The sequence below is a fragment of the Polyergus mexicanus genome, unplaced genomic scaffold (genome assembly GCF_030449975.1).
Source record: "Polyergus mexicanus isolate NDT 795.1 unplaced genomic scaffold, iyPolMexi1.0 SCAF_14, whole genome shotgun sequence".
NCBI classification, from domain to species: domain Eukaryota; kingdom Metazoa; phylum Arthropoda; class Insecta; order Hymenoptera; family Formicidae; genus Polyergus; species Polyergus mexicanus.
In genome coordinates this window covers 2,910,235-2,937,008 of record NW_027223334.1, presented here as the reverse complement: position 1 = coordinate 2,937,008, position 26,774 = coordinate 2,910,235, and the positions used below count along the sequence as shown (strand labels likewise).

The following is a 26,774-nucleotide window of genomic DNA, read 5'->3' as shown; positions in this document are numbered from 1 at the left end:
TATTGCGCACGTTAGATAGTGGACGATATTTGAGCGTCGCTTTTCGCTCATGGGATCTTTACGAGTTTCCGCTTCTACAGAACACGACCAAACACTCGTGGGCCGTCAAAGCGGCAACACAACTCGAGAAACCGCGATACGTTATCTTCGCGCTACAATCTGGAAAGAAGAACGTTCTGTCCGAGGAGCCTTCTTTATTCGATAATTGTAAACTAACTAATGTCAAACTGTATCTTAATTCCGATTTTTATCCTTACGATGACATGAATTTAGATTTCGATAAACATAAAATCGCCGTATTATACGATATGTATTCGAAATTTCGAAAAACGTACTACGGATGCGAAAACGACGAAACGCTCTTAAATTTAGATAAATTTTTAATTCACGGCCCACTCGTAGTCATCGACTGTTCTCGACAGAATGAGTCAATTAAAAGCGCCACTGTGGACGTTCGCATAGAGTTCGACTGCAAGGAAAACATCCCCTCTAATACCACAGCTTACTGTCTTATTATTCACGATCGAGTGGTAGAATACAATCCGCTCACTAATGTCGTGCGCAGAATCGTGTAAGCGCAACGATACTCGAAAAAATATGGAGACAGAATAAAACGCTTAGAAAAATCTAGAAAGAAACACTTCGAGTATCGCTAACAACGACGATGGACACACCGATTTTTGTCGATCTTCAAGGTTTCGTAGTTAACGAAAAATTCGTCGTGAAAGAAGTAGCCGTATTAAGAAATGGTGTAGAATTGACGCATCACATCTTTCGCTCGCCGATGTCGTGGGATTTGCTCACGAGAGCGGAAAAATCGCGAGCGTGTTGGTTGATATCGAATCATCATCAGCTAAAGTGGAATGATGGACACACAAATTATGGGTCGATGAAAAAACTCGAGTACTCTGCGTTGATACCACTGCTTAACCCTGATTCGACGGTGCAGATCTATGTCAAAGGTCACGAGAAGAAGAAGTGGTTAATCGAGATCTTAGGAAACGTCGCCGACGATCGCGATATAGCCGTTTCTGTCGAGACTATCGACGCCGATTACGAAGACATCGAACGTCTGGAGACTCTGAACGCTTCGCGGGCCTTTCATTGCGGATACCACGCGAAAAATTGCGCGTTAGAAAACGCGTGTAAATTGCACGATTGGTGGTTCGAGCGACGCGACCGTTTGCGCAATATGAGCGATTGATTTTATATTATATTATATAAATTTAAGTTATATAAATTTAAGTTATATAAATTTAAGTTATAATGTATCAAATTAATTATATATTTTAAATTATAATCTATAAATTTAATCACGAATATGTTATATATTGTTGCAAAATATACGTTATACGAACGAACCGCGTTTTTTCTTTATCGCGGTCGCATCGTTTATCGCGGTCGCGTAACAAATTTAATTATAATAACTGTCCATAGATATTATTTTATCGCGATCGCATAATAAACTTAATTATAGAATATTTTAAATTTTATATATAATTATAATGTATTGAATTAATTATTAAGTATTTCATTCTATATTTAAACTACATTTTTATATATCAAATCTCAAAAATTAAATCTAATAAAAACTTAATTTATAATTATCCATAGATTATCGCGGTTGCATAATAAACTTAAAGTAAAGAGATTTTAAATCTATTTAAATATACTTAATGCAGACACAGATTACGAGAGGATACGGAAGAAGAAAAGAAAAGCGTAAAAAATCAACGTTTCGCTTAATATATAACATTTATTCATAAAAATTATATCTTACAAATGCGCTTTATTAACGCGTAAAATTATTCCGCGTCGAACGGTTGCGATTCGGGCTCATAGTTCGCCCATCGTACATTCGTCTGCGATTTACTCTCGTTAACCGTCGCCGGTTCGGCCTCGTTCTCCATTGATCGTAATTCGAGTTCGCCGATCGGTCGCGATTCGGGCTCCTCATCGATCTGTGATGCGACGACTCGCCTAATTTCGGGAACGGCGAAATCGCTCTCGCCGCGTCGACGAGCGTCGCGCAATGCGCTGTGAACGCTTTGCGCTTGTGCGAGCATAGTTCTCGTTTTATTTATTAAATCATAGAGCGATTCTCGCGCTGTTTTTACACAGCTCTCTATTTCTTGTCTAAAATACAAAAGTAAAAATTAATAAAAGTAAAAATTAATAAAAGTAAAAATTAATAAAATTTATTATAATTTTTATAATTTATTATAATTTATTATTATTTTAATTAGATACTTACATTAAACGTGCGATATCTACGTCTTCGTTTAACTGGAAAGCGAGTCTAAACGAATCCGGACTATTATCGATAACACCTTGCGCTTCCACACGCAAATCCGTAGCGAGATCTCCCAGAACATAGGATTTTATCGCGATTAAGTCCCCGTTTACATTAATATAATCAGCCGCGTTAATGATCTGTTCGATTCGTTCCATATCGAACAGATCACGACCGATTTTAATTCTCGTCACTTCACGTTCCGTCGTTTCGAGCTTCGTTATCTCGCGAACGAGAATACTTTAACGCTTCTCGAAACGTTAAAAAATTTGTAAAAGAAAACAATAAGAACACCTCTCCTCTCTCGCTAGAACGTCTCTTTATTTCACCACCCTTCGAAGATTCGCCATCGCTAAAGCGACGAGGGACGCCCCTCCGTCCGCTCGACCGCCCACCGACGATCCCCCGCCCCCTCGACGCCGGGCGCCCGCCGCCCGCTCGCGGATCGCGCGCTAGAAGCGCCCCCCTAAAGAATCGCGACGGCGGATCGCGCGCTAGAAGCGGCGCGCCCCCCTAAAGAATCGCGACGGCGGATCGCGCGCTAGAAGCGGCGGATCGCGCGCTAGAAGCGCCCCCCTAAAGAATCGCGACGGCGGATCGCGCGCTAGAAGCGGCGGATCGCGCGCTAGAAGCGCCCCCCTAAAGAATCGCGACGGCGGATCGCGCGCTAGAAGCGGCGGATCGCGCGCTAGAAGCGCCCCCCTAAAGAATCGCGACGGCGGATCGCGCGCTAGGGGCGCGAGTCGCGTCGAGGTCGCGAATCGGGCGCGCCACCCCCCGAGCGCCATCTCTCGAGCGCTCTCGGCGACTCGTACCCACCGCTTCCCCCCGACCGCGCTTCCCCTCTCACCCTACTTACCCCCCCATGCACCCGCCCAGCCCGCTCTCCATCCCTCGGGCGCCCACAAGCTGCTCCGAAACTATCTCTCTCTCTTACTCCCCAACGATACCCTCTCTCTCACACTCACACAAAACTGATCCAAAACCGGCCTATCTATCCTACTTAGATCATATCGCAAACAAATAATAACCGTGAAAAAAATTGAATGTACGAATCATTTGCTTCGCAATCTATGCATAAAGTTGAGGGCTGTAGCAGAGACAACTCAGCCAAAAATGCAAAGAAAGCGTGGTTTTGTGCGGCTACGAAATGTTGTAAAAAGCAACATTTTGAAAATACGAAAAGAGGCGATAAAAGCAATCGATTTGCAAAGAGAAGAAGAGCAACTTGACCATTATAAGGCAATGGAATTACAAAAAGATATCTTAAATATTCCTAGCCATATATCTGGTGAACATGTAACGATGCACCCCCCATCGTTACCCGGCACGTAGCCAGCCGGAAGTCTGCCGCCCGGCGAACACCAGCCGGGCAGTGGCAGAGGCGCCTAGCGCCCTTTTTTAATCTCTAAAGCACCGTGGTTGTGATAAACAACCATACGGCCGTTATACGGCCGCCGTTACGCCGAAAACCGAGCATAGCCGAGCGCTGCCGGAAGATCCCGAGCGTCACCCGCCGAAACGCCGCGTCGTTTCGCCCAGGGGAAGCGACGCGTTTACCGTAATGTACCCGCCGAAAACAACGCGTCGTTATCCCCACCAGGGGGCGAACGACGCAATTACCGATAGACGCTCGGGTATAAGAAGACAGCGTTTCGTCGACATCTCGGGACCAGAACGATTCCAGAATCCGCTCGAGCTGTACGCTCCGAGATACCAGAACGATTCCTGAATCCGCTCGAGCAGTACGCTCCGAGATACCAGAACCGATCCTGAAATTCGTGGCAAACGACGGAACGTGGGGTTGACGTGTTCGCAGCCTCCGCCGAGCATTCTCGGCTTCCGTGCAGTCTCCGAACTCCTGACACAAATCCGGCCGACTCAACGAGAGCGGAGTGTTCGCCGCTCTCATAGACTACGGTCTATCACTCAACCGCTCCAGCTAGCCGGATCGTGGGTTTGCGAGTTCGCTGCCCCGTCGAGTTTTCTCGACTCCGACACGCTATCCTCAACTCCGCGAACGGAAGCAGGGACGGAGAGTTCTCCGCCCGGTCGAGAGTACTCGATCTCCGCTCGCCTTCCCCGACCACTGGGAACACGCGATTAATCCCGCGACCACATTAATAATAGCGAATTCTAATTATCACGCCGAAATACCTACCACCTAATATTTTCATTCAGTTCCGCGCGCCGTCAAAATAAACACGGCCTTGCCGTATACGCGCCGACCGACCGCGCTCAATTTCTTGCGCGTTTCGCGCGCCGTCAAAATAAACACGGCCTTGCCGTACACGCGCCGACCGACCGCGCCCGATTTCTTGCGCGTTTCGCGTGCCGTCAAAATAAACACGGTTTTACGGATATTGTAAGCGGTTCGATATATCGAACATCGCGCACCGAATAATCTACGCGCAATATCGCTAGCGCGTTGCACTATCCACCGCACGCTCACTAATGTAAATCGACCATTGCCGAAGGAGGCAAATAAAGACAATATTTAAATCTTTCGTGTGTCTCACCTTTTCACGAGCCCTGATCCCGACCGAGCTTATCCACGCACTCGCGAAAAGTGACCCCGTTACAAACATAAACGATGTAACGAACGCGGTCGTATATGTGACCGTGATGAAACAAAGAAAAATTATGTATCATATCTCAAGTTGCACGGTCTTTACCAAAAAGTAGAGAGTGCTATCGTATATTTAAGCGCTTATTCCGACAGCTTGTTGCTGAAATTCACCAACAATCCTGCAGAATCGTTCAACTCGATAATCTGCAAAGAAATTGGAGGAAAGCGCATCAATTTTGGTAACCGAGGCTCCTACAATGCTAGAATTGCGGGGGCAGTTGTGCAATATAATACGCAACAACTTCTCACGCAAGTACATAAAAACATATGTAAAAATGTTCCTCCCATTGTCGAGACTCTGGAAAAGCGACGACAAGCAAAAGTTGCAAGAACCAGAGAATCTCGGGAAATGAATGGAAGGCAAAAGAAATTTAAACGAGAATCGGCAACAGATTGTCATTACGGCCTGCAATCACAAAAACCAGATCTTCCACCCGATGTTTTTGAGCAACTTCGAGAAAATCGTTTAGAAAAGTTGTTTGAAAATGGGCAAAATTGGAGACAAATTGAACGTGATACAATGGAGCAAAATGAATCGGATTTGTGGCATTCATTGGGACACGAAATGTTGACAGCATCTAATTTTGGAATCATATGTCGCATGAGACCGACAACGTCTTGCGCCGCGACTGTGAAGAACATTTTATTTCCTCCCTCTATCAATACCGCGGCTATGAAATATGATCGTGAGATGGAAAAAATTGCAAAAAAAGAATTGGCCGTAACACTGAACAAGGAGATTAAAACTTACGGATTATTCATTCATATTGAAAATCCATGCTTGGGTACTTCTCCTGACGGACTCATAGATGAAGATGGTCTGGTAGAAATAAAATGTCCTCTGTCAGCTGAGCATTTAACAGCGGAAGAGGCCATAAAGACGCTGCCTCAACTAAAAGGCATCTTTGATAAGAGCAATGCAGATAAAATGAATCGGAATCACCAATTTTTCTATCAAGTTCAAGGTCAGTTAAATATAACGCAGCGAGATTATTGTATTTTCGCTGTGTGGACGCCAAAAAGCTTGAAAATAATACGTGTAAATAGGGATAATGTATTTTGGAGTAATCAAATGCTGCCCTTTTTAACACGTTTTTATTACGATTGCATGCTTCCAGAAATCTTAGATAGTCGGCATAATAGATATATGCTAATTAGATATCCAAAATATATAATAGAAGCTCAACAAAAAGTAGGCAAAAAAATAATTAATGAAAAAGGCTTCGACAATGTAATGTTATGTCCAGTGGACTCCACGATTCTTTTCTTTCATGTAATATTAAACCTACGCTCTGGAACTCTTTGCACTTGACATAAACAATAAACTAAAAGAATATCTATCAGGCGAGACTAATACTTCAGAATCTAAACCATGCGCGATAAATATTCGAAGGGGTCGTAAAAAGCAAGTCTGTGCAGGTAGCGATTACGATGGTTTTAGAGCTTTATGACGTCACTTAGACGAGGAGAGAAAGGATAGGAAAATAGTAAATGTTTTTATATAAGCGATTTAAAATAAAAAATTTTTATTAAATATTATACTTATGTTTAAATGTAAATAATAATTTCGCAATGTACAAAATTTCTTATGTGACGGAAAATATGCAAATTCGCTGCTATATACATCGATAAAAACGAGAGCCGAGAAAAATTAACGTTCTATTATATATCCGTATGGTAACGAACAATGACTATCAATAAACCTACGTTTTAGTAATACAGGCTCACATACTTTAGTTTCGTGACCGGGTAGCTGAGACTGTTTGATACGGAGTCTTAGGACAGAGTCTATGATGTCACGGAGACGCAAGGAAGAAAGGAAGGGAAGAAAAATATTTTCGTCTGGTTCTTTAAAATAAAAAACATCTTTATTTATATATAGCAAGGGAATATGATATAATATACAGGGAAAAATATTTACATAGTGCTTAATATTTATTTACAGAAAGATTATTTTACCGCTACGGAAAGTACACGAAATTATATTACATAATACAACGATAAAAGAGAGAAAATTAAAAAATTAATGAGAAAATAGCATGTGATTAATTTTGGTAGGAAGAGTCGGCTTCCAGGTCTGGGAGTTCATCGCTGAAATCCTGGATAGCCTTCTCGAAATTATCATCCTCGGAAGACTGTGGAGAAAGCGAACGGGGGGGGGGGGGGGGAACGGTGGATCGAGAGAAGGACGCTCAGGAGAATATACAGGAGAGTAGCTGGGTTCAAATGAGTCGTCTTCATCGTCCGAGTCTATAAACAAAAAATAAAATTATATATATAGCATTATATATATATACATATATATATATATATGTATGTATGTATAAAATTTTCGCGTGTCGCCAAAAAATATTTACCCGATAACGTAATGACTTCGACGGAGTGCCCAGGGTGTCTTCGCGAAGGTCCTGCTACAGGCTCTTCTGCAGGACGTTTTCTTCGCATTGATTCGGCTCCTATATTCGAAATGGCGAGCATATCTATTTTTAACAAAAATAAAAATTTTATTAAAATAAAAATTAAAAATTTACTACATTTTTTTGTAATTGTTATTATTATAAGTAAAATATATTTACCTAACGCACGTTGTCGATGGTAATGCATTAGAAGATGGGTTATATAGCCGCCGATATCTTTATCCTCCTTTTTTTCCGTAGCTAGTCGGTATGTTATAATTCCACCTGCTATATTTAATAGGCGGACATCACCGCCAAAATGTCCCAAGCAAAACACTATCGCCAATGCATCACTCGAACAACTGTTGGCGGCCTTTTTAAATAAGCGATAATTGTTTTCGTTGTCTTCCTCCGATATGCGGTCGAGATATTTTTTGATATCAAATCGCGGTAGAGCAACAGCACACAATAATGCGATTTTTCTTCAAATATCAGCGACACACATTTTCGCACACTAGGACTTCACTTAACTTAACGCACAAAAAATTTCAAGAGGTGAAAAACTAATGTTGGATTTTTCATGGGAAATCAGAATTTATACATAATCCCCCCAGTGTTTTTCAAAAGGACAATAAAGTGGGGGAAAAAGTTTCCTTATTCTAGCACTGCCCATTTTTAGTTATTTTCATTTTATGGCTGACTAATTCCCTTAGTTTCTATAGGGTTTCGCATTTGCCGCGCCGAAAGAAATTACGTTACCTCAACCAATGAAAGAATAATAAAAAACAGGCGCTAAAAAGTTGAAGCGTTTGGAGCATTATACTGTAAAAGGAAAGAGGGGAGATGAAAAAAATTTAACAATTTAAGTAAAAAAACATCCTACGTTTATTGATATTAATTTTACATAAATCAATATTCTTATTATATATAATTAAGATATTACAGAGGAGTACATCGTCTATAACGTAATTCTCACTGTTAGATGTGTTTAGAATATATACCGTTTAAGAAAATATGTCGGATACGGTGCGCTTTCTAGCAGTTTTACGCCGTTTCGTGGATGTTTTAAGTTTTTTCACCGTTGTGCGCTTTTTTCTTCTCTTATTTTTCGATGTTCTTGTATTTGCTCTTTTTTTTCCTCGCGTCTGGCGCTTTGACGAACTTTTCTTACGCGCCTGGCGTCGTCTACGTAATGTCGCGGATTTAGCGATGCGCGTGTTGAGCCCGCCGAAAGGAAACTGAGCTACATGCATTTTTGCATCCGACTTATAACCCGAACCCTTCATCAGACTACTTATTTTTTCTTTAGCTTTTCTCTTAAGATTGTCACGCGATTCTTCAAATCGGTGTTTGGCCGCTACTTTAAACGGCATATTGTTTTCAACATCTTCGATTATATTAGCACCGGCACGTAAAGCTTCTTTCCCCACAGTCCGTACGCCTCTAGTTAAATAAGGTAGTACATGTCTGAACAATCCTCCGAGAAAACTACCAATACCGTGACCTCGTTGATAGGGCGATCCGACGAAAACTCGCGGAATTCCACCGCCGCGACTGCCGCCGTTTTGTAACTCGTCGTAATACGTCGAATAATAATCCATTAACGTTTAATTTTTTATCGCGGTCTCTAATTATTATTATGTTATCTACTCGATACGCCTGAAGTGCAATGTCACTGTCAGCGTTCCAAATTCGAATGGTATACTCTGTCCTAGTTGATCTCTTATATCTATCTCGATTGTGCGAAAAGACGTTTGACGCAGGGCAATGTATTGAGTGTGCGAGAAATGCTTTATTTGAGTAGACGCGAACGCGTAATCATTTCCAACATCGAGTGCGACTATTCGCAAAAGAGGAGATTGTACATCACCAGTAATGTAGGGTTCGCAAATTTCGCAATAAACAAAGAGCTTGTCAGGGATACCGCGCAACAAACTAGCTGGTTCGGCGGCTATTATTACACGTTCGCGCGGAAATACGTAAAATGGTGATGTATAAATTTCAACATCATAAATCCAGGAAGGTAAAACGCCTGGTGTACCGGTATTATTTTCAATTTTACCATGCTTCTCGTCGTCATTCTGTATATTGAAGTCGGTTTCACTAAAGAGCCATAACGGTAAACGTTCCACAACACTAGCATTGAGCTTATTGCGCGTATCGAAGCCGAGTATTCGGCAAAGTTTTTCGGAAAAATTTACATAATGAATCATATCACATTTCATAATGTCGCAGAAAAGTTTCATAATAATTTTGCGCCCGATAATAGCTCCAAATTGCCAATGGATATGCGAACCCACGGATTTTGCAGAGTAATTCACAGCTTCTATAATATCGTGCAAACTTGAGTAAACACCCGAAGGTATTTCAGATTTCTTAGCGATGATTTTCTTTTTTTGGGGACCTATCGGGAATTCTTCAATATTGATAAATTTTATGATTCCTTCTCCAGGACGTATATGAAGAAAGCTAGTGAATCTCCGTGAGCGCTACTTCCCAACGTCCTTGCAAGTTTATACGTTGAGGTAATTCAGTGGTGAAACACATGGTTTTATTCTCCGGAAAAAAACGCATGCTGCTATTACTTGGGAGAATCATATAAAATCCTTCCTCCCTTTATTTTCATTCAAAGATTTTAAACTTGAAGCGGGTATCCAAGAATCGAATTTTGAAAGATATCCTTGCCAACTAACTAATAATTGTTTATTGTTACCACGTCCCCTACTTTTTATCACACGATCGACGATAAATTCCCCCCCTTGCAAATCTTTAATAACAGATGCTAATTCTTGTTCATAAAAAATCCCGTCTATAACTTCGCCCGCTAAATCGCTTAATTCGTATACGCGTGGTTTTCTCCATTCGAGAACACGGTGAATTCGAAATATTTCTTCGCTCCACTTTGCCTCGTATCCTTTCTCAAAAGCTACTTTTGCTCTACTGACACGCACGAAATCGCACACGTTATATTTAGCCTTTTGCCTACGATTCTTTTTCTTTACCCCATCACCGTTGTCGTTCCAGCGACGATTCATATTTTCACGCGCGATTCGCGCATTTTCCCTCGTAACGACTGCAGGTTGCATTTTGATGGTGGAATGCCGGGTATGATTGTAAGCGCGAACGATATCCTGCAAAACATCGATGTAGCGCCGCGTATTTTTGTGTGTAAAATATCGCCACATTCGTTCCTTGAGCGTTCTATTAAAACGTTCCACTATAGCTGCTTTAATATCAGGATTACGAGCTACGCGAAAACGAATATCTTTTTCTTTTAAGAAATTTTGTACTTGCCGAGCAATAAATTCTTTACTTTTGTCGGTCTGCAGGTATACGGGCAGGCGCTCTTTGTTTCTCAAGAATATGCGTTGAAAGGCTTTTACCACACAGGCACCTGTTTTGTCGCGTAAAGGTTCTACCCAAACGAATTTACTAAGTACGTCGATAACCGTTAATAGATATGAATAACCGTCATTATAGCTCTTGAGATTACGAATATCGATCAAATCAGCCTCCCATAAGTCATCGATATTTGTCACGTTATAATGCAAGCGTGGAAATTTTCGTCGTACCGGGCGATGTAACGTGTATGCGTTTTGCGATTTAAGCCAGTCGATGACCTCATTTCGTGAGAAATTCGGTTTAGCGGCTCGTGATAAATTATCCGTCGCCGAATAGCCGGCATAGTGCGAGGGACTGTAATACAATTTTTCGAGTTCCATCATTCGAGTTTGCTCCAGTCGAGCAATTCTTTTCTTTTCTTTGTCGGAAAATCTGCGTAACTCGTTACTGTTTTATCACCTTCGTCCTCGTCGGCGGATACAAATAGCGTATCACCTTCGGTTTCGCTTGTTTCGTCTACCTTACGTCTGTACGACTTTGAACGCTCGGTCGAAGTTTTCGGAGTGGAACTTCCGCGCGGTACCACGATTTTAATACGCTGAGATCGGACGTACGCATGTAATAAATCACGATTTCCTATGAGATTGGAAGGAGTGTCTATGTCGCGCAGTAATCGAGCAAACTGGATTCTTCCGGTTGCTTTTACTGTTTTTCTCTCGCGTATCGCGTCGTTTATAAGTTCCGCGATATTCGAACCCGTTATGACAGAGCCGCCTATAGTTACGAGTCCTCGTCTATCCCAGCTAATCTTAGATGTCGGAATATCAATCAAGTATTTTAATAGCGCTCGCGCTTTGTCGCGATAAGATTTCGGTACACTATCGAGTATTTTTTTGATCATTTCAGCCGATTGTGCGCGTTTTTTCCCGAAACTACTACTACTACTACTAGCGCTACCGTCACCGCGGCCACTGCTAATTAAAGTTGACGTTTCCATAAATTCGTTATCGTCGACATCCAAATTCGTGTCTTCGTTCTGCTCGTCATTAATGTCCTCGCCGTTATCCTGTGTATCCTCACATAAGCGTTTTTTCGCTTCCCGAACAAAGTGAAGATAACGTTGGAGTACTTCCTTATACAATTTCCATCTTTTGTCCTCGTCGGCAGGAGTCGCGAGGTTTAGAATACGCCACATCTCCGCATCGAGCCGCGATAAAGCTGTTCCCGGTGTTCGTACTGAATTATTATTATTTACATTTTCCGCATTTGATATTTCCGTATTTTTCTTCGGTGAATTATCAGTCATCGCAATAGATGCCATTTCCGGTTGCTTTTGCATTCGCTGCATTCTCTCAAGATTTTCGGTAGATATCAAAACCATTTTCTTAGCCCTCTCCATTGTTCAAAGTACAGGTGTTAGCACTTTCTTTTTTTTATTATTTTTATTATTTTTCCTATACGGAGAATGTACGGGATGTATAGGATTGTATTTTTCTCTTTCATTCGCCGATAATCCGGGATAATATAGCCCCTAGTAAAGGTCCAATAAGATAGGGTAAAAATTCACCTCTCTGTACTAACAGTTTTCTTTTAATCTTCCAATTACCTTGTTTTGCCGCAACACGCCGTAGGACCGTTTTATGTTTGGCTAATCGCATTTTATCGCTACAACAAAGCGGTATGTTACCCTTTAGCGTATTGAAAATGCACTCTTGAATGCACTTTATGAGCTTATTGTCGGCGGCTCGCAAGAATACGGTTCTTTGATTTTTTTTCAAATGACACAAGGTTTTTAAAAGGCATAAGTTTCTTTCATTGATAGACCGTCTAGCATTCTTTATTGCTCTATTCGATGTCATCAACTTTTTATCAGGTTCTTCTTTTTTGACCATTACGCTGGTTACGTTACCATTTTCCTTGTAAGCCACTATCACAGCCCTTGTCCCGTAAGCGGTGGTGAAGCCGATGGAAATATTATTGATGATAATCGGACTTGGTTTGGTTTTTTGATTCTCACTCAAGTACAGGCCCATCTGTTCCATGTTGAGTTGAAATTGCTGCCAGGTGTCGGTATCGAGACAAATTCCATCCATCAATGGGCATAATTGCCCATTAATTTAACAATTGGTGCGAAATAACCTTCGTTTGTTGCTTGCAATCCCACATGTAGCTTCTTAGTACACGATGAATTAAGACCATACGTTGTCGATAGTAATAAATAACGCTGTTCGTTTCTTCTATCAATGTCGATCTTGTCCGATTTGCTAATATCGCAAACGTGTGTAGATTTAACAAAATCGGTTAGATTCTTCTGATCACTGGAAACTTCTTTCGTGGCAGCCATTGTTATCACTTTCGAGTAAAACTGGGTGAATACTAGTCACAACAACGACAAATTCTTGTATCGAAGCCGAAAGGAAGATTTTCGTACGAGCAAACTCAAATGAATAAGAATTCGCATCTTCTCGTGCTGCTTATATATTGAAATATAAAGAAAAGTGGGGGGAAAAGTTTGCGCAGACAGTCAAATAACAGGAAAAATCATGATTTTTCACGTTCAAACTTGTTCATCACGCTAAAAATTACGTGAAAACACCTAGAAGCATCTAGAAATTAGATTCGTTACAAGGAAAAAATTTTTCTCTAAACTTTTCCTCTAAATACAATTACAATATGTTACAAAGCGTAAATAAAAGCTTAGCAGCCGTATAATAAATTTTTATAGCTTATATTGTAAAGAGAAAAATGTTATAAAGGACGAATTTCTAATTGGCATAATCCTAACTCTTCTACGAAAATTTTAAAAGATTTTCACAACAAAGTCTTTACTTTGACACCTCTATAATAAAAACACCTAAGCAATAAAACTAAGTAAATAATGTAATAACGTAATAAAAAATAAAATATTTTTTTTGTCTACTTTTTTCTTAAAAGAAATAAAAAAACCGGGGATTTTTTTTTGTCGGCGTTCTTTTGTTTTCTTTAAACTAATCTAACTACCTAGAAAGGAAAAATTTTTAATCTTTCAACGACGTTCCTTTTTGGAAAAAAGTGGGGATATGCATTTAAATAAATTCTCCGCGTCGAAGTAAAAAAGGTAATTTTGAGTTCGACATCTTCCGAAGTAACGCGAGTCATTCCGCGGAAAATAGCGATATCGTGTATTTCGTGAGTAAGTGACAAAAATGGCTGGACTTAAAGAGGTATTAGGAAAGTGCATAATTATAGGCTCAAATTTGTCGCCTACGTTAAATAGTGAACGCTATTTATCAGCGTTATCGGACGAATCATCGGAAATAAATTACTCAGTTTTTCGGGCATTTGCGTGTGCTAGTTCGAATACTATACTCGCTGTGCTATATAGGCTAGGTTATTTCGGCAATTATGCCGAGTTGTTACATATCGCGGGTGAGATAATAGAAATGCGCGAGGCATTTGACCACGAGGAGGAGGATGCAGACGGTCTTATAGCCTTCCTGCTATCAAACCATCGAGGAAACCGCTTAAACGGTAAGCAAAATGTTTATATTTATATTGTAGAAATGTAATGTAATCGAATACGCTAGACAGTGATTAATCAAAATTTTCAAAATCATAATTTGTAGATCGGAACACGACTGCGACTGATGAGCGAGAGACTCCCTCTCAGCTTCGAAAACGTCCGGCTGAAGAAGAGCTCGAAACAGGACCTTCGAGTAAGTTTCGCATAAAAATAAAATAAAAATATTAATCTTTATACAAATTTTATATTCAATATTGATAAAATATTAAATTTTAGGAAGAGCACGTTCCGATGAAAACGACAGCGAAGCTGATATCATGGCATCACCAGGCGAGATACAAAATTTTGAAAAGAATAAAAATAACGTAGATATAATTTTTATTTTATTTATAATTAAATTTTTCTTTTGTTTCGACGGTGCAGAGAGGCGTTGAAGAAGTGACTCCTGAAGAACGAGTAACGCAACTCTGTAATAACGAGGAAGTAACTGATGAGGATGAGAATGAAGAGGAAGTCGTCGGTGAAGAACGCTGTAATCCCTCGTCGGAGACAGAAGATGGTGAAGAGGAGCCGGAGGTGGAAGAGGAGCAATAACGTCATGGGGTCGGCAATATTAATTTTAATTACGTAGATTTATTGACGGAAAATATGCGGCAATTTAGGAGGTTCGACATAATCGGGAGAGAAGTGAGTTTCGCGATATGATCGATACGTGAAGGTTCGAATATTTATCACGCATTAGAAAATGCGTTTCGTGAAATTCACGCGTATGCGTTAAATTTATGCGAACCGGGAGATTATGTGGGAATGTCTTTCCATTCGGCGAATTTATCTCAGGGCCCTGCAGGATTATCCTTTCGTCCGGCTACAGACATGTCGTATGAGGATATCTGGAAACTCGTGAGTTCAGTAGCGCAGAGTGCTGGGGGGCTCGATATCGCGGAACACTTTAACATTCGTGTTTTTAATGTCACGGTTCCTTCGGGTCGCGGACATGTTAAATTAACAAACGAAGATGTTGTGAAGCGCTCAATAGTAACAATAAATAATTCCGACAATTTATGTTTTCCGCGCGCTCTCGTAGTAGCGCGAATTTACTGCGAACGCGGTAACTTACGTACGGGTGAGTTACATGAAAAATGGAATAATATAAGACACATGCAATCCCCGCTTCAACGTGAGTTCGCATTACAATTAACTAGGAACGCTGGTGTTACGATAACTGAAGAGGGATGTGGAATTCCGGAAATCGAGCGCTTTCAATGATATCTCGCAGTTGATAATATCGCAATTGTAGTTTATAATTTCAGTACTTTCGGGCGCGGTAAGAAACCGATGTACGACGGAATCGCGCTACTTGCTTCTCTCGACCGTAAACCCTCGTTACGCTTAAATATAATGTATTATGAGCGTTTACGTCATTATAACCCTATTGTAAATTTAAATGCTGCCGCGGGTTGTAGGAATTATTGCGAGCCGTGTAATATAGATTATCGGAACGATAAAACGGGCCATCGCTGTTCAAATAAATGCCAGCGATGTTTCACTGTGCCGCCGTGTAAGCAGTCCGAAAGTATAAAATGCAACGCGTGTAATCGGGCATTTTTCGGTAAGAAGTGTTTCGAGCGTCATCGCAGCGTAAAATCGTACGACGGTAAATCATCTGAAAGTATCTGCAATGTCGTGCGATTTTGCGACGGATGCGGTCGCATCGTTAAATTTGGTGCGAGACACGAATGCGGTGTTTCTTACTGCAAATTATACCGTTCACCAAAGCCTGAGAATCATTTGTGCTACATGCAACCTCTTCGACGTGAGATGGTTCCTCTACTGTACCGTCGTCTTCATCATCGGCAATGGCTCCAGCGATGACAGTTATGCGAAGCACAGAAGAGAGCACAGAATTTGACGGTAAAGTGGCAAACGATCGTGCATGTACGAGCAAAAAAGAGCGTGTAGCATTCGTTTTTTACGATTTTGAAACGCGACAAGACGAGTCACTCGAAGGTACGTCGAATGTAAAGAAACACGTTCCCACTCTTTACGTGGCGCAACAAATTTGCGAAGCGTGCGCAAAAGAAAATAATTTGCCCGCGAGGTGCCGATGGTGCGGGGTGCGAGAGTTCGTATTTCGTCATGATCCTGTGAAACAATTCGTCGATTTTGCAACGCGTACGAAAAAATACTTCAAGCAGATCATTTGCATAGCACATAATGCGAAAGCGTTCGACGCGCAATTTATTTTAAAGTATATTGTTGAAAATCGTAATAACTTAGAACCTAAATTAATATTAAACGGTACAAAGATCGTGGTGTTAACGGTAGGACATACGAAATTCATCGACAGTGTTAATTATATGCCGATGCGCTTATCCGAGTTACCGAAGGCTTTCGGATTACAGGATACGTCGGATAAAGGCATTTTCCGCATTTGTTTAACACTGTCGAAAATCAGTCATATGTCGGCCCCTTGCCTGACGCGCATTATTATTCTCCGGAGACAATGAAATCGGAAAAGCGCGAACGCTTTCTTGTATGGCATGCTGATATGCGACAAAAAAACACCGTGTTCGATTTCCAACGTGAGATCATTCGCTATTGTCGTACCGACGTTGATATTCTTCGACAAGCGTGTATGGCGTTCAGAAAAATTTTTATTGATCGTGGAAATGTATGTCCGTTCGAGGAATGCACGACAATTGCATCGACGTGTATGACTGTTTTTCGGAAAAACTTTTTGCAACAAAATACGATAGGCGTCATTCCAACTGGCGGATACAGAAAAGCAACTAATCATTCCCGTAAAGCTCTGCAGTGGTTGATATGGAAGGAACGCGAGCTCGGACATTCTATAAACCACGCAGGGCGCTCGCGCGAATATCGTACAATCGACGGCACGCTCGTCGATGGATATTACGAAACGCCTGATACAGAGACGCCTCAACGTCATGTGCTACAATTTCACGGATGTTTTTGGCACGGATGCCCGTCTTGCTTTCCTATGAATCGCGATAGACCACTTTCTACATCGGATTGCAAGGATACGATTGACTCACGTTACGAGCGAACTCTCGCAATCTCGTGGAGACTTTGACAACGGAAATACTTTGTGATAGAAAAGTGGGAGTGCTTTTTCGATCGCGATATGCGAGATAGTCGCGAAATGAATATCTCGAGAACCATCCGATGGTGGAAACGCCTCCGCTCGATCCGCGCGATGCATTTTTCGGTGGACGCACGGGGAATATTGTGACGCGCTATGAGGTTACAGGTATGGAAAAAATACGATACGTGGACGTATGCTCCTTATACCCATATGTTTTGAAAACAGGTGCTTTCCCGATCGGTCATCCTGATATTTATGTCGGCGAGGAATGTTCCGCATTAATCGGGAGAGCACCGAATTATAATTTTAATACGATCGAAAGTCTCATACGGTGCAAAGTACTTCCACCGCGTGATTTATTTCATCCTGTACTCCCATATCGTGCGCAGGGAAAATTGCTTTTTGCATTATGTCGCAGTTGCTGTGAAACATTGTCACAATCGGCCTGTACGCACAACAATGCTAAGGAACGCGAATTCGAGGGTACGTGGGTGTCCTGCGAATTACGCAAGGCCGTCGAAAAGGGCTATCACGTGACGGCTGTAAGTGAGATTTGGCAATATAAAGTTAGTCAATTCGATCCCGTCAAGGTGGATTGTTCGCCGAGTATATAAATACATTTTTGCAACTTAAACAAGAAGCCAGCGGGTGGCCGAGCGAATGCGGGGAAAACGACGACGATGCTAAAGAAAGATATCTGCGGGAGTATGAGAAAACCGAAGGTATCGTTCTTGATAAACGTAACGTCGCGCGGAATCCCGGTTTACGTTCTATCGCGAAACTGTGCTTAAATTCTTTTTGGGGCAAATTTGATCAGCGCTCCAATTTAGCTAATACCGAGGTCGTGAGAACGCCGCAACGTTTTATAGCCTTGCTGACAAGTGCCGAGCATGAAATAACCGACATATTACCCGTAAACGATGAGGTAATATATGTTTCATGGCGATTGCGACAAGAAGCTGTTGTTTCCTCCCCGCTGACTAATGTCGTGATAGCGGCGTATACGACGGCACAAACTCGTTTAACGTTATATTCTTATTTAGAGCGATTAGATCGTCGCGTTTTGTATTATGATACGGATTCATGTATTTACGTGAGCAGCGGTGACCCGAACGAGAGACTCAGATTCGAGCAATCATAGATTCAGCATTCATAGATTCAGAGATTCATAGATTCGAGCGTTTATAGATTCGGCATTCATAGATTCGGCATTCTTAGATTCAGGGATTCATTGATAGATTCATTCGTTCATTCAGTCATTTCTATCGACCTCAATCAGTGCCGGGCAATTAGTCTCGTGTGCGCGCATTAAGAGGAAAAATTCAAAGAGTGACCAGTTTAACATCAGTGTCCTCATCTTGGCGTCGTCTCCAGGGCAACCTGGCACCCGCGCAGCATTACATCTTAGCGAAGGATGACAAGTTTACTCAACCTACCAATTAAGGGCCAGCAACAAAAGTAGGTCTCTAATAATTCAGCTTAATTATATTTTTATTCCCGCAATAAATAACGTTGTTATCGCCCATAGTGAGAACCAGATCGGGAAAAACTTACAAATTCCAACCCGCTACCGCAAGGGTCCGTTCCGCGAGTCAGAAGACGCGAACTTCCGTAAATTTTAAATCAACCTTAACCAAACAGTAATAGTAGTAATTACACAAACACACACACACACACACAACCATACGCATATTAAAATAACTATTGTTCACATCATTTGATATAATGTATACCAAAGTAGTTTAATTTATTATGAATAAATTTACATTCTAATTTAAATCCAATCTTTATGAACCCCTCTCATTCTCCAGTCAAAAGATCGCACCTGGTTCCATCCCGCGTAATAGAGATTAAATTCTTTTACCAAAAAGGGACCGCCGAGCGAACTTCTGAAAAACAGAGTAATAGCGACCCGATTCTAACGCTTCGAGACGTTTAACTTCGGGATCATAAAGATAGTGGTTGCGCCCTTCCTCATCCTTCCTCGAGTCTGGACGTTACAATTGCAATGAATATTGTTGGAAAAAGATGCCTCAATGCAAATGTCTCGTTTACAATAAAATCGGAGAGACAAAAAAAACATATTATGGTTGCGTTCTCACGGGATTGGGCGATGGAGGGGCCCATTTTATCCTCGATATCTGACATAATATCGATATATTATATCATATAATTTTCTGTTATCTCGATGTGCTTATGAAGCAGAAAATATATTGTGACTGTTTGTAAATATCACAAATATATAATTATACAAAGTTTAAAAATTTGCATAATATATTTTGCATTATTATTTGCTTTCCATTATATCTATTTAGCAAACAGGTTATAAATTGTGACTTGTAGAAAATTATACACAAATATTGCTAATATCCTTTATATACATATATATACAGGGGCAGTTTCTATGACACTTTCGTTTATAAAGTGGCAGTTTCGGCTACATTTGGCATTTTTGACGACCGTTGTCAAAACTATTGCGGTATTAAGACAGCTATGACGACAGTCGCGAAACCTACCCATATACTACTAAAATATTGGAAATTTAATTTCACTTATATAATTGTATGTATATCTAATATTATTATCCGATACTATTATTTTCGTTGAAATATAACAGAATGTATCTTTTGATGATTAATATAAAGGAGTTTATTGTCAGTAGGATAGTAAGGATGCTTCTGAGCCACTTCGTCATGAGTGCGAGAGAGAGAGTACCGATGGAGAGGGAGAGACAGAGATATGTGTCGGAGCAGTTAGTGGCGCCCGCGGGGGGAGTTCGGGCCGGAGGGGTGAACGGGGGGGGTACGTATGGGCGAGGGGGAAGCGCGGGCGGGGAGGAAGCGGGGGGGTACGAGTCGCCGAGAGCGCTCGAGAGATGGCGCTCGGAGTCGCTCGGAGGTTCCTCCCGATTCGACCTTGACGCGACTCGTTCTTTAGGGACGAGCGCCGCTTCTAGCGCGCGATACGCTATCGCGATTCTTTAGGGACGCGCGTGATGCTTCTAGCGCGCGATCCGCGAGCGGACGACGGGCGCCCGGCGTCGAGGGGGGCGGGGGATCGTCGGTGGGCGGTCGAGCAGACGGAGGGGCGTCCCTTATTATTTTCTTTTACAATATTTTTAATATATTAATAATACGATAATACGAGTACGCGGATAAGCGTATCACGATTCCCCGAAGAGCAGAGCCTGCAGCTCGCAATCGATCAGATCGTTGCGGTCGAAGTTATCGCTCCCGCGTATCATCGCGGGAATGAGCGCCTTATCGCGAACGCCTGCCGCGATGTCGAGGAAACGAGTCAGCTTGTTGTCTACGCGCGCGGTTAAACCGCTTAAAGATGCAACAATGCGGTTGACGCAAAGTTCCAGATTTAATATAGTTACGACGGTGCTCTGCGATACGGCCAGACGAACCTTAGGCGTTTCGAGACGGAGTATTCGGAGATTGTTGAGTTTGCCGAATCGTAGCGTCAACTGTCCGATGTGCATCGGCGTCGGAGGGCGCGCCTCGTCGCGCTCGTCGGAGCGAAAGTGCGACAGAAGCGTGGATCGTAGATCGAGCAGTTCCTTCCACGTATCCGGCGTTAGCGAGATCTCTTTGCCGTGACAATCTCCGAGGACGATTTCCACGAAAGAGGGTCGGCTGACATTAACGCTGATTTCCAGATGTTTATACGCGGTTTTGGTCAATGGATAGCGTCTTCCTAAGATTCTGAGCGGTCGCGCGACCGAGACGTCCGCGTCGCGTCTCGGCGTCCGATCGCGATCTCGTCTAAAAATAGATGCGAGCGATGAGAGAAAGGGTGCTAGCGAATTATTAGTTTGAATAAACGTTTGATAGTCTTACCTATTGTCCTTTTTAGCTTTTTTAGTGTATTCCGCGCTATCTTCGCGGTCTCGCTCAGTTAGCCTCGATCGATCGTCGAATGAGTGTTGCTGCTGCGGTTGCCCCCCCCCCCTTCCATTGTCGCTCGTTTTTTCTCGTTTGTTCTTTTTCGCGCGTTAGTTTCGGTGTTCTCCGTCAATAATGAAGCGCTTAATGGATGGACGGTCTTTATATACTCGCGTAGAGATCGCTTCTTCCCCTTTCGCGCGTTTTCTCTTATATATTCTATTTTTAAAAAATAACGGTAGGGTCGCTCTAGTCGTTCTCATCGTCGATTATCTCTTTCTCGATCGTGTCGCTGAGACGATAGACGCGACTAAGTAGATCGCGCAATTGCCTTAGCAGTCCATCCGTAGGACACTCGATGCCGAGCGCGTGTAGATCGAAAAGACCCGCCGAGGTTACGGTATTTGTAAATTCGTTGAAGGCGTAGAACTGACGTTTGGCGAAGAAATATAGATTGCCATCGATGTATCGGAAGGCCGACGTTATCGCGGACGGAATTCCGAGAAATATATCTTTTAATGGAGCGTGTCTAATGACTATCATGTGACACTCGTCGATTTCCGCGACTTTATCATCGTCGTATATAGCGTAGGTTCGTCCCGTGTGCGTATTTATCGCCGCGTTGATTTTAACGTTTCGGGGAAGTCCGATATCGTGGAGATATCTCGGCCAGCCCGATTTTAGTTTAAGACTGGGATATTCCGCGAGGTAGATCGAATCGTTCGCGAATAGCGCGAGATCGCCCGAGGGTCTTCGATACGCGGCGGATAGACGCGTGAAATTCGCCGGTAGAAACGTCGCGTAATCCGTGAGCGTCATGGGTCTACCGTAACGCTTCTCGGTCATGTCGACCGACCATATGTTGCGGCGATTAGCTATATATAATCGATGATTCATTATTAGCGCGGCGTCCACGCGTCGTAATGCGCAGAGATTCGCGCGCGCTGGGTCGGTCGGCGCGACGCTCGTCGTCGCGGGCGCCGCGGTGGTCGCGGGAGTCGCCGTTGGATAGTTTCCGTCGTCGTGAGATCCGTACAGATTCTGTATAGCGAGAATGTCTTCTATACTTAGCTTAACTGGAAATTGATTCTCGATATCGGGTATATACGGGAACATTATAGAGTCATTGCGCATACTATGCTGTAGACCCAATGCGTGGCCGATCTCGTGCGTTAGCGTTTGTAGCAGATGATGCGTGTCGGGAGGATTTTTGTTTAGATACACGTGCCATGGTTCGGAATCGTCGACGTGTATCTCCGATGTGAAGTCGGTTGTTCCAGAGGGAAAAAACGCGTGAGCTAGGGCTCCTCCCGGACCGTCGAAGGCTGCCGGGCAAATACCGACGTTTCGACGATTCGCGTAAGTGTGCGCGCCCGTTCGATACGATATTAATATATCGGGGTGTAACGGGTCGCGTGCGAAAGTTAGCGATGAGTTCGCCGCCCATAACGCGAATGCAGTTTCGGCCGTTCGCGAGATTTCTTCGCTAGCCATCTGAGAATTCCATGCGAGACGCGTCTTCGGCCATTTTCGCGCGATCAGGCTATACGCGCGATCGGGAATATCTGCGAGACCGCATCTCGGTTTACGCATAAGGTGAAGCGTAACGGCATTTAACGCGCCGTTTCCCGATAATTGATAATATTCTTGAAACAGCGATAGTGCGCGACGCAGAGATGTCGCGTTATCGGACGACAGTGATTCTCCATCGTCTTTTAGAAAACCGTATACGCGCAGAAGATGCGGCGCGATCGATAAATTGTACCGCAACATCCCGCGCGTCGATCTTTATAAAACGCGAGATCGTTTCGAGAAGCGTTAAAGTATTCTCGCTCGCGAGATAACGAAGCGCGAAACGACGGAACGTGAAGTGACGAGAATTAAAATCGGTCGTGAACTGTTCGATATGGAACGAATCGAACAGATCATTAACGCGGCCGATTATATTAATGTAAACGGGGACTTAATCGCGATAAAATCCTATGTTCTGGGAAACCTCGCTACGGATTTGCGTGTGGAAGCGCAAGGTGTTATCGATAATAGTCCGGATTCATTTAGACTCGCTTTTCAGTTAAACGAAGACGTAGATATCGCACGTTTAATGTAAGTATCTAATTGAAATTATAATAAATTATAATAAATTATAATAAATTTTATTAATTTTTACTTTTATTAATTTTTACTTTTATTAATTTTTACTTTTGTATTTTAGACAAGAAATAGAGAGCTGTGTAAAAACAGCGCGAGAATCGCTCTATGATTTAATAAATAGAACGAGAACTATGCTCGCACAAGCGCAAAGCGTTCATAGCGCATTGCGCGACGCTCGTCGACGCGGCGAGCGCGATTTCGCCGTTCCCGAAGTTAGGCGAGTCGTCGCATCACAGATCGATGAGGAGCCTCTCGCCGTTCCCGAAGTTAGGCGAGTCGTCGCATCACAGATCAATGAGGAGCCCGAATCGCGACCGATCGGCGAACTCGAATTACGATCAATGGAGGACGAGGCCGAACCGGCGACGGTCAACGAGGGTAAATCGCGGGCGAATGTACAATTAGCGAACTATGTTCAACCGTTCGACACGGAGTAATTTTACGCGTTAAAAAGCGCATTTGTAAGATATAATTTTTATGAATAAATGTTATACATTAAGCGAAACGTTGATTCTTTACGCTTTTCTTTTCTTCTTCCGTATCCTTTCGTTTTCGCGCTTCTCGTAATAACCATCTGTGTCCGTATTAAGTATATTTAAATAGTATATTTAAATAGATTTAAAATTTCTATAATTAAGTTTATTATGCGATCGCGATAAAATAATATCTATGGACAGTTATAAATTTATAATTAAGTTTGTTACGCGACCGCGATAAAGGATGCGACCGCGATAAAGAAAAAACGCGGTTTTTTCGTGTAACGTATATTTTGCAACAATATATAACATATTCATGATTAAATTTATAGATTATATAATTGACTTAATACATTATAATTATATTTAAAATATATAATTAATTTGATACATTATAACTTAAATTTATATAATTTAAATTTATATAATTTAAATTTATATAACTTAAATTTATATAACTTAAATTTATATAACTTAAATTTATATAACTTAAATTTATATAACTTAAATTTATATAACTTAAATTTATATAATATAAAATCAATCGCTCATATTGCGCAAACGATCGCGTCGCTCAAACCACCAATCGTGCAATTTACACGCGTTTTCTAACGCGCAATTTTTCGTGTGGTATCCGCAATGAAAGGCCCGCGAAGCGTTCAGAGTCTCCAGACGTTCGATGTCTTCGTAATCGGCGTCGATAGTCTCGACAGAAACGGCTATATCGCGATCGTCGGCGACGTTTCCTAAGATTTCGATTAACCACTTCTTCTTCTCGTGTTTTTTGTTATTTTCCTTTATAATCTATCTTTATTACTCGTTCGTCTCCGCTCGAGTCGAGCGATTAAAGGAGCGGTCGCGGAAGGAAGACGCGGCGCGATCGATAAATCGTACCGCGACATCCGCGCGTCGATTTTTTATAAACGCGAGATCGTTTCGAGAAGCGTCAAAGTATTCTCGCTCGCGAGATAGCGAAGCGACGAAACGGCGAAGCGCGAAGTGGCGAGAGTTAAAATCGGTCGCGAACTGTTCGATATGGAACGAATCGAACAGATAATTAACGCGGCCGTTTATATTAAACGGAGATTTAATCGGGATAAAGTCCTACGTTTTGGGAGACCTCGCCACGGATCTGCGCATGGAGGCGCAAGGTGTTATCGAGAATAGTCCGGATCCGTTTAGACTCGCCTTTCAGTTGAACGGAAACGTAGATATCGCGCGTTTAATGTAAGTATTCGATCGGAAATATAATAAATTATAATGTTTTAATAACTCTTTTAATAACTTTTTAATAACTTTTACATTTATATTTTAGACAAGAAATAGAGGGCTGTATAAGAACGGCGCGAGAATCGCTCTACGATTTAATAACTAGAACGAGAACTATTCTCGCACAGGCGCAAAACGTTTATAGCGCGTTCGGCTTCACGAGCGCGAGCGCGACTTCGTCATCCCCGAGTTAATCGGTCTGCTTCGCGAGAGCGAGCGCGACTTCGCCGTTCCCGAGGTTAGGCGAGTCGTCGCATCGCCGATCGACGAGGAGCCCGAATTGCCGCCGATCGACGAGGAGCCCGAATCGCGACCGATCGGCAAGGAGTCCGAATCGCGGCCGATGGAGGACGAGATCGAACCGGCGACGGTCGACTAATTTTACGCGTTAATGAAATATGATTTTTATCTATACATAATACATATTTCGCGTATCGCATGCGCACGCATTTGTAAGATATGATTTTTACGAATAAACGCTATACGTTAAACGAAGCGTCGATTCTTTACACTTCTCTTTCCTTCTGCCGCATCCTCTCGCTCTCGCACTTCTCGTAGTAAACGTTGGCGCTATCTTTCTTTCACGCCTCTCGTAGTAAACGTCGGCGCTATCTTTCTTTCACGCCTCTCGTAGTAAACGTCGACGCTCTCTTATCGCGGAAGGATACGCGTTCGCGATAAAAATAACGTTCGTTTAATATATAGAGAGATAAAGCTATTTTTAGAAAAATATGTTTAATGTAAAATATATAGGGGTAAAGCTATTTTATAAAAATATGTGTATAAAAAAAAAAATAAAATATGTATAATAAAATAAATAAAATATGTATAATAAAATATACAGCGCGTTATAAGGTTGTCGATATAAAACTAATTCATTAATGATGGCATTTTTATCTTTCTGACGAACATCGGTATAAACGTTTTAAAATGAAAGATGCGCGAGCTATTACCGCGAGGAAGGATACGCGACCGCGATAAAGGAAAAACGCGGTTCGTTCGTATAGCCTGTATTTTGCAACAGTATAAGTATAACTAATACATTCATGATTAAATTTATAGATTATATAATTGACTCGATACATTATATATAAAGCTTAAAATATATAATTAAATTTATAGATTATATAATTGACTCGATACATTATATATAAAGCTTAAAATATATAATTAAATTTATAGATTATATAATTAACTCTCTCTCTCTCTCTCGATACATTATATATAAAACTTAAATTTATAGATTATATATAATACACAATAATGTAATATAATTTATAATATAAAATCAATTTCTTTCATTGCAATTTCTGTCCACTCTTTATTTGTACCTGGTGTCTGTAAAAATTATATGTTAAATATATCTTCATTATTAATTTCAGAAGTTCATATATCGTGTTTTATTTATTTACCTTTAAATAATCTCTTCGAAGAACTTAATAAATAATGCGACTTGTTTCAGGAATGATACGAGAAATGGTACATGCTGGAATTCTCATAGAATATTCTAAACTTCTATAAGCTTCACCAGTGGCTAAAAATCGCAGAGTGACTGATACACGATTTTTATGTATCGAATTAATTTTAATCAAAATGAAAATAACTTTTTATTCGGTTACAGAATATTCGTTTATAAAGATGCGCATTTGTTTTTATTATTACGCGATATTTGTAGCATGCATGTATCTAAGTATGTATGTACGTATCGGGGAATAAGTCG

General features: G+C 41.7%; 2 protein-coding genes across 2 annotated transcripts in view; both read right to left on the bottom strand.

Moving 5' to 3' along the window:
- The window catches only part of LOC138939176 (uncharacterized), a 97,719-nt gene that overhangs the window by 37,747 nt on the left and 33,198 nt on the right, over nucleotides 1-26,774 (bottom strand). The window lies entirely within an intron of this gene.
- On the bottom strand, nucleotides 19,611-22,931 carry LOC138939488 (matrix metalloproteinase-16-like). Its single transcript, XM_070307332.1, has 3 exons — nucleotides 21,945-22,931; nucleotides 21,114-21,256; nucleotides 19,611-21,038 (listed from the first exon to the last, which is right to left on the bottom strand). Exons 1-3 carry the CDS (start codon nucleotides 22,929-22,931, stop codon nucleotides 20,432-20,434), a joined length of 1,737 nt encoding a protein of 578 aa, XP_070163433.1. The 3' UTR covers nucleotides 19,611-20,431.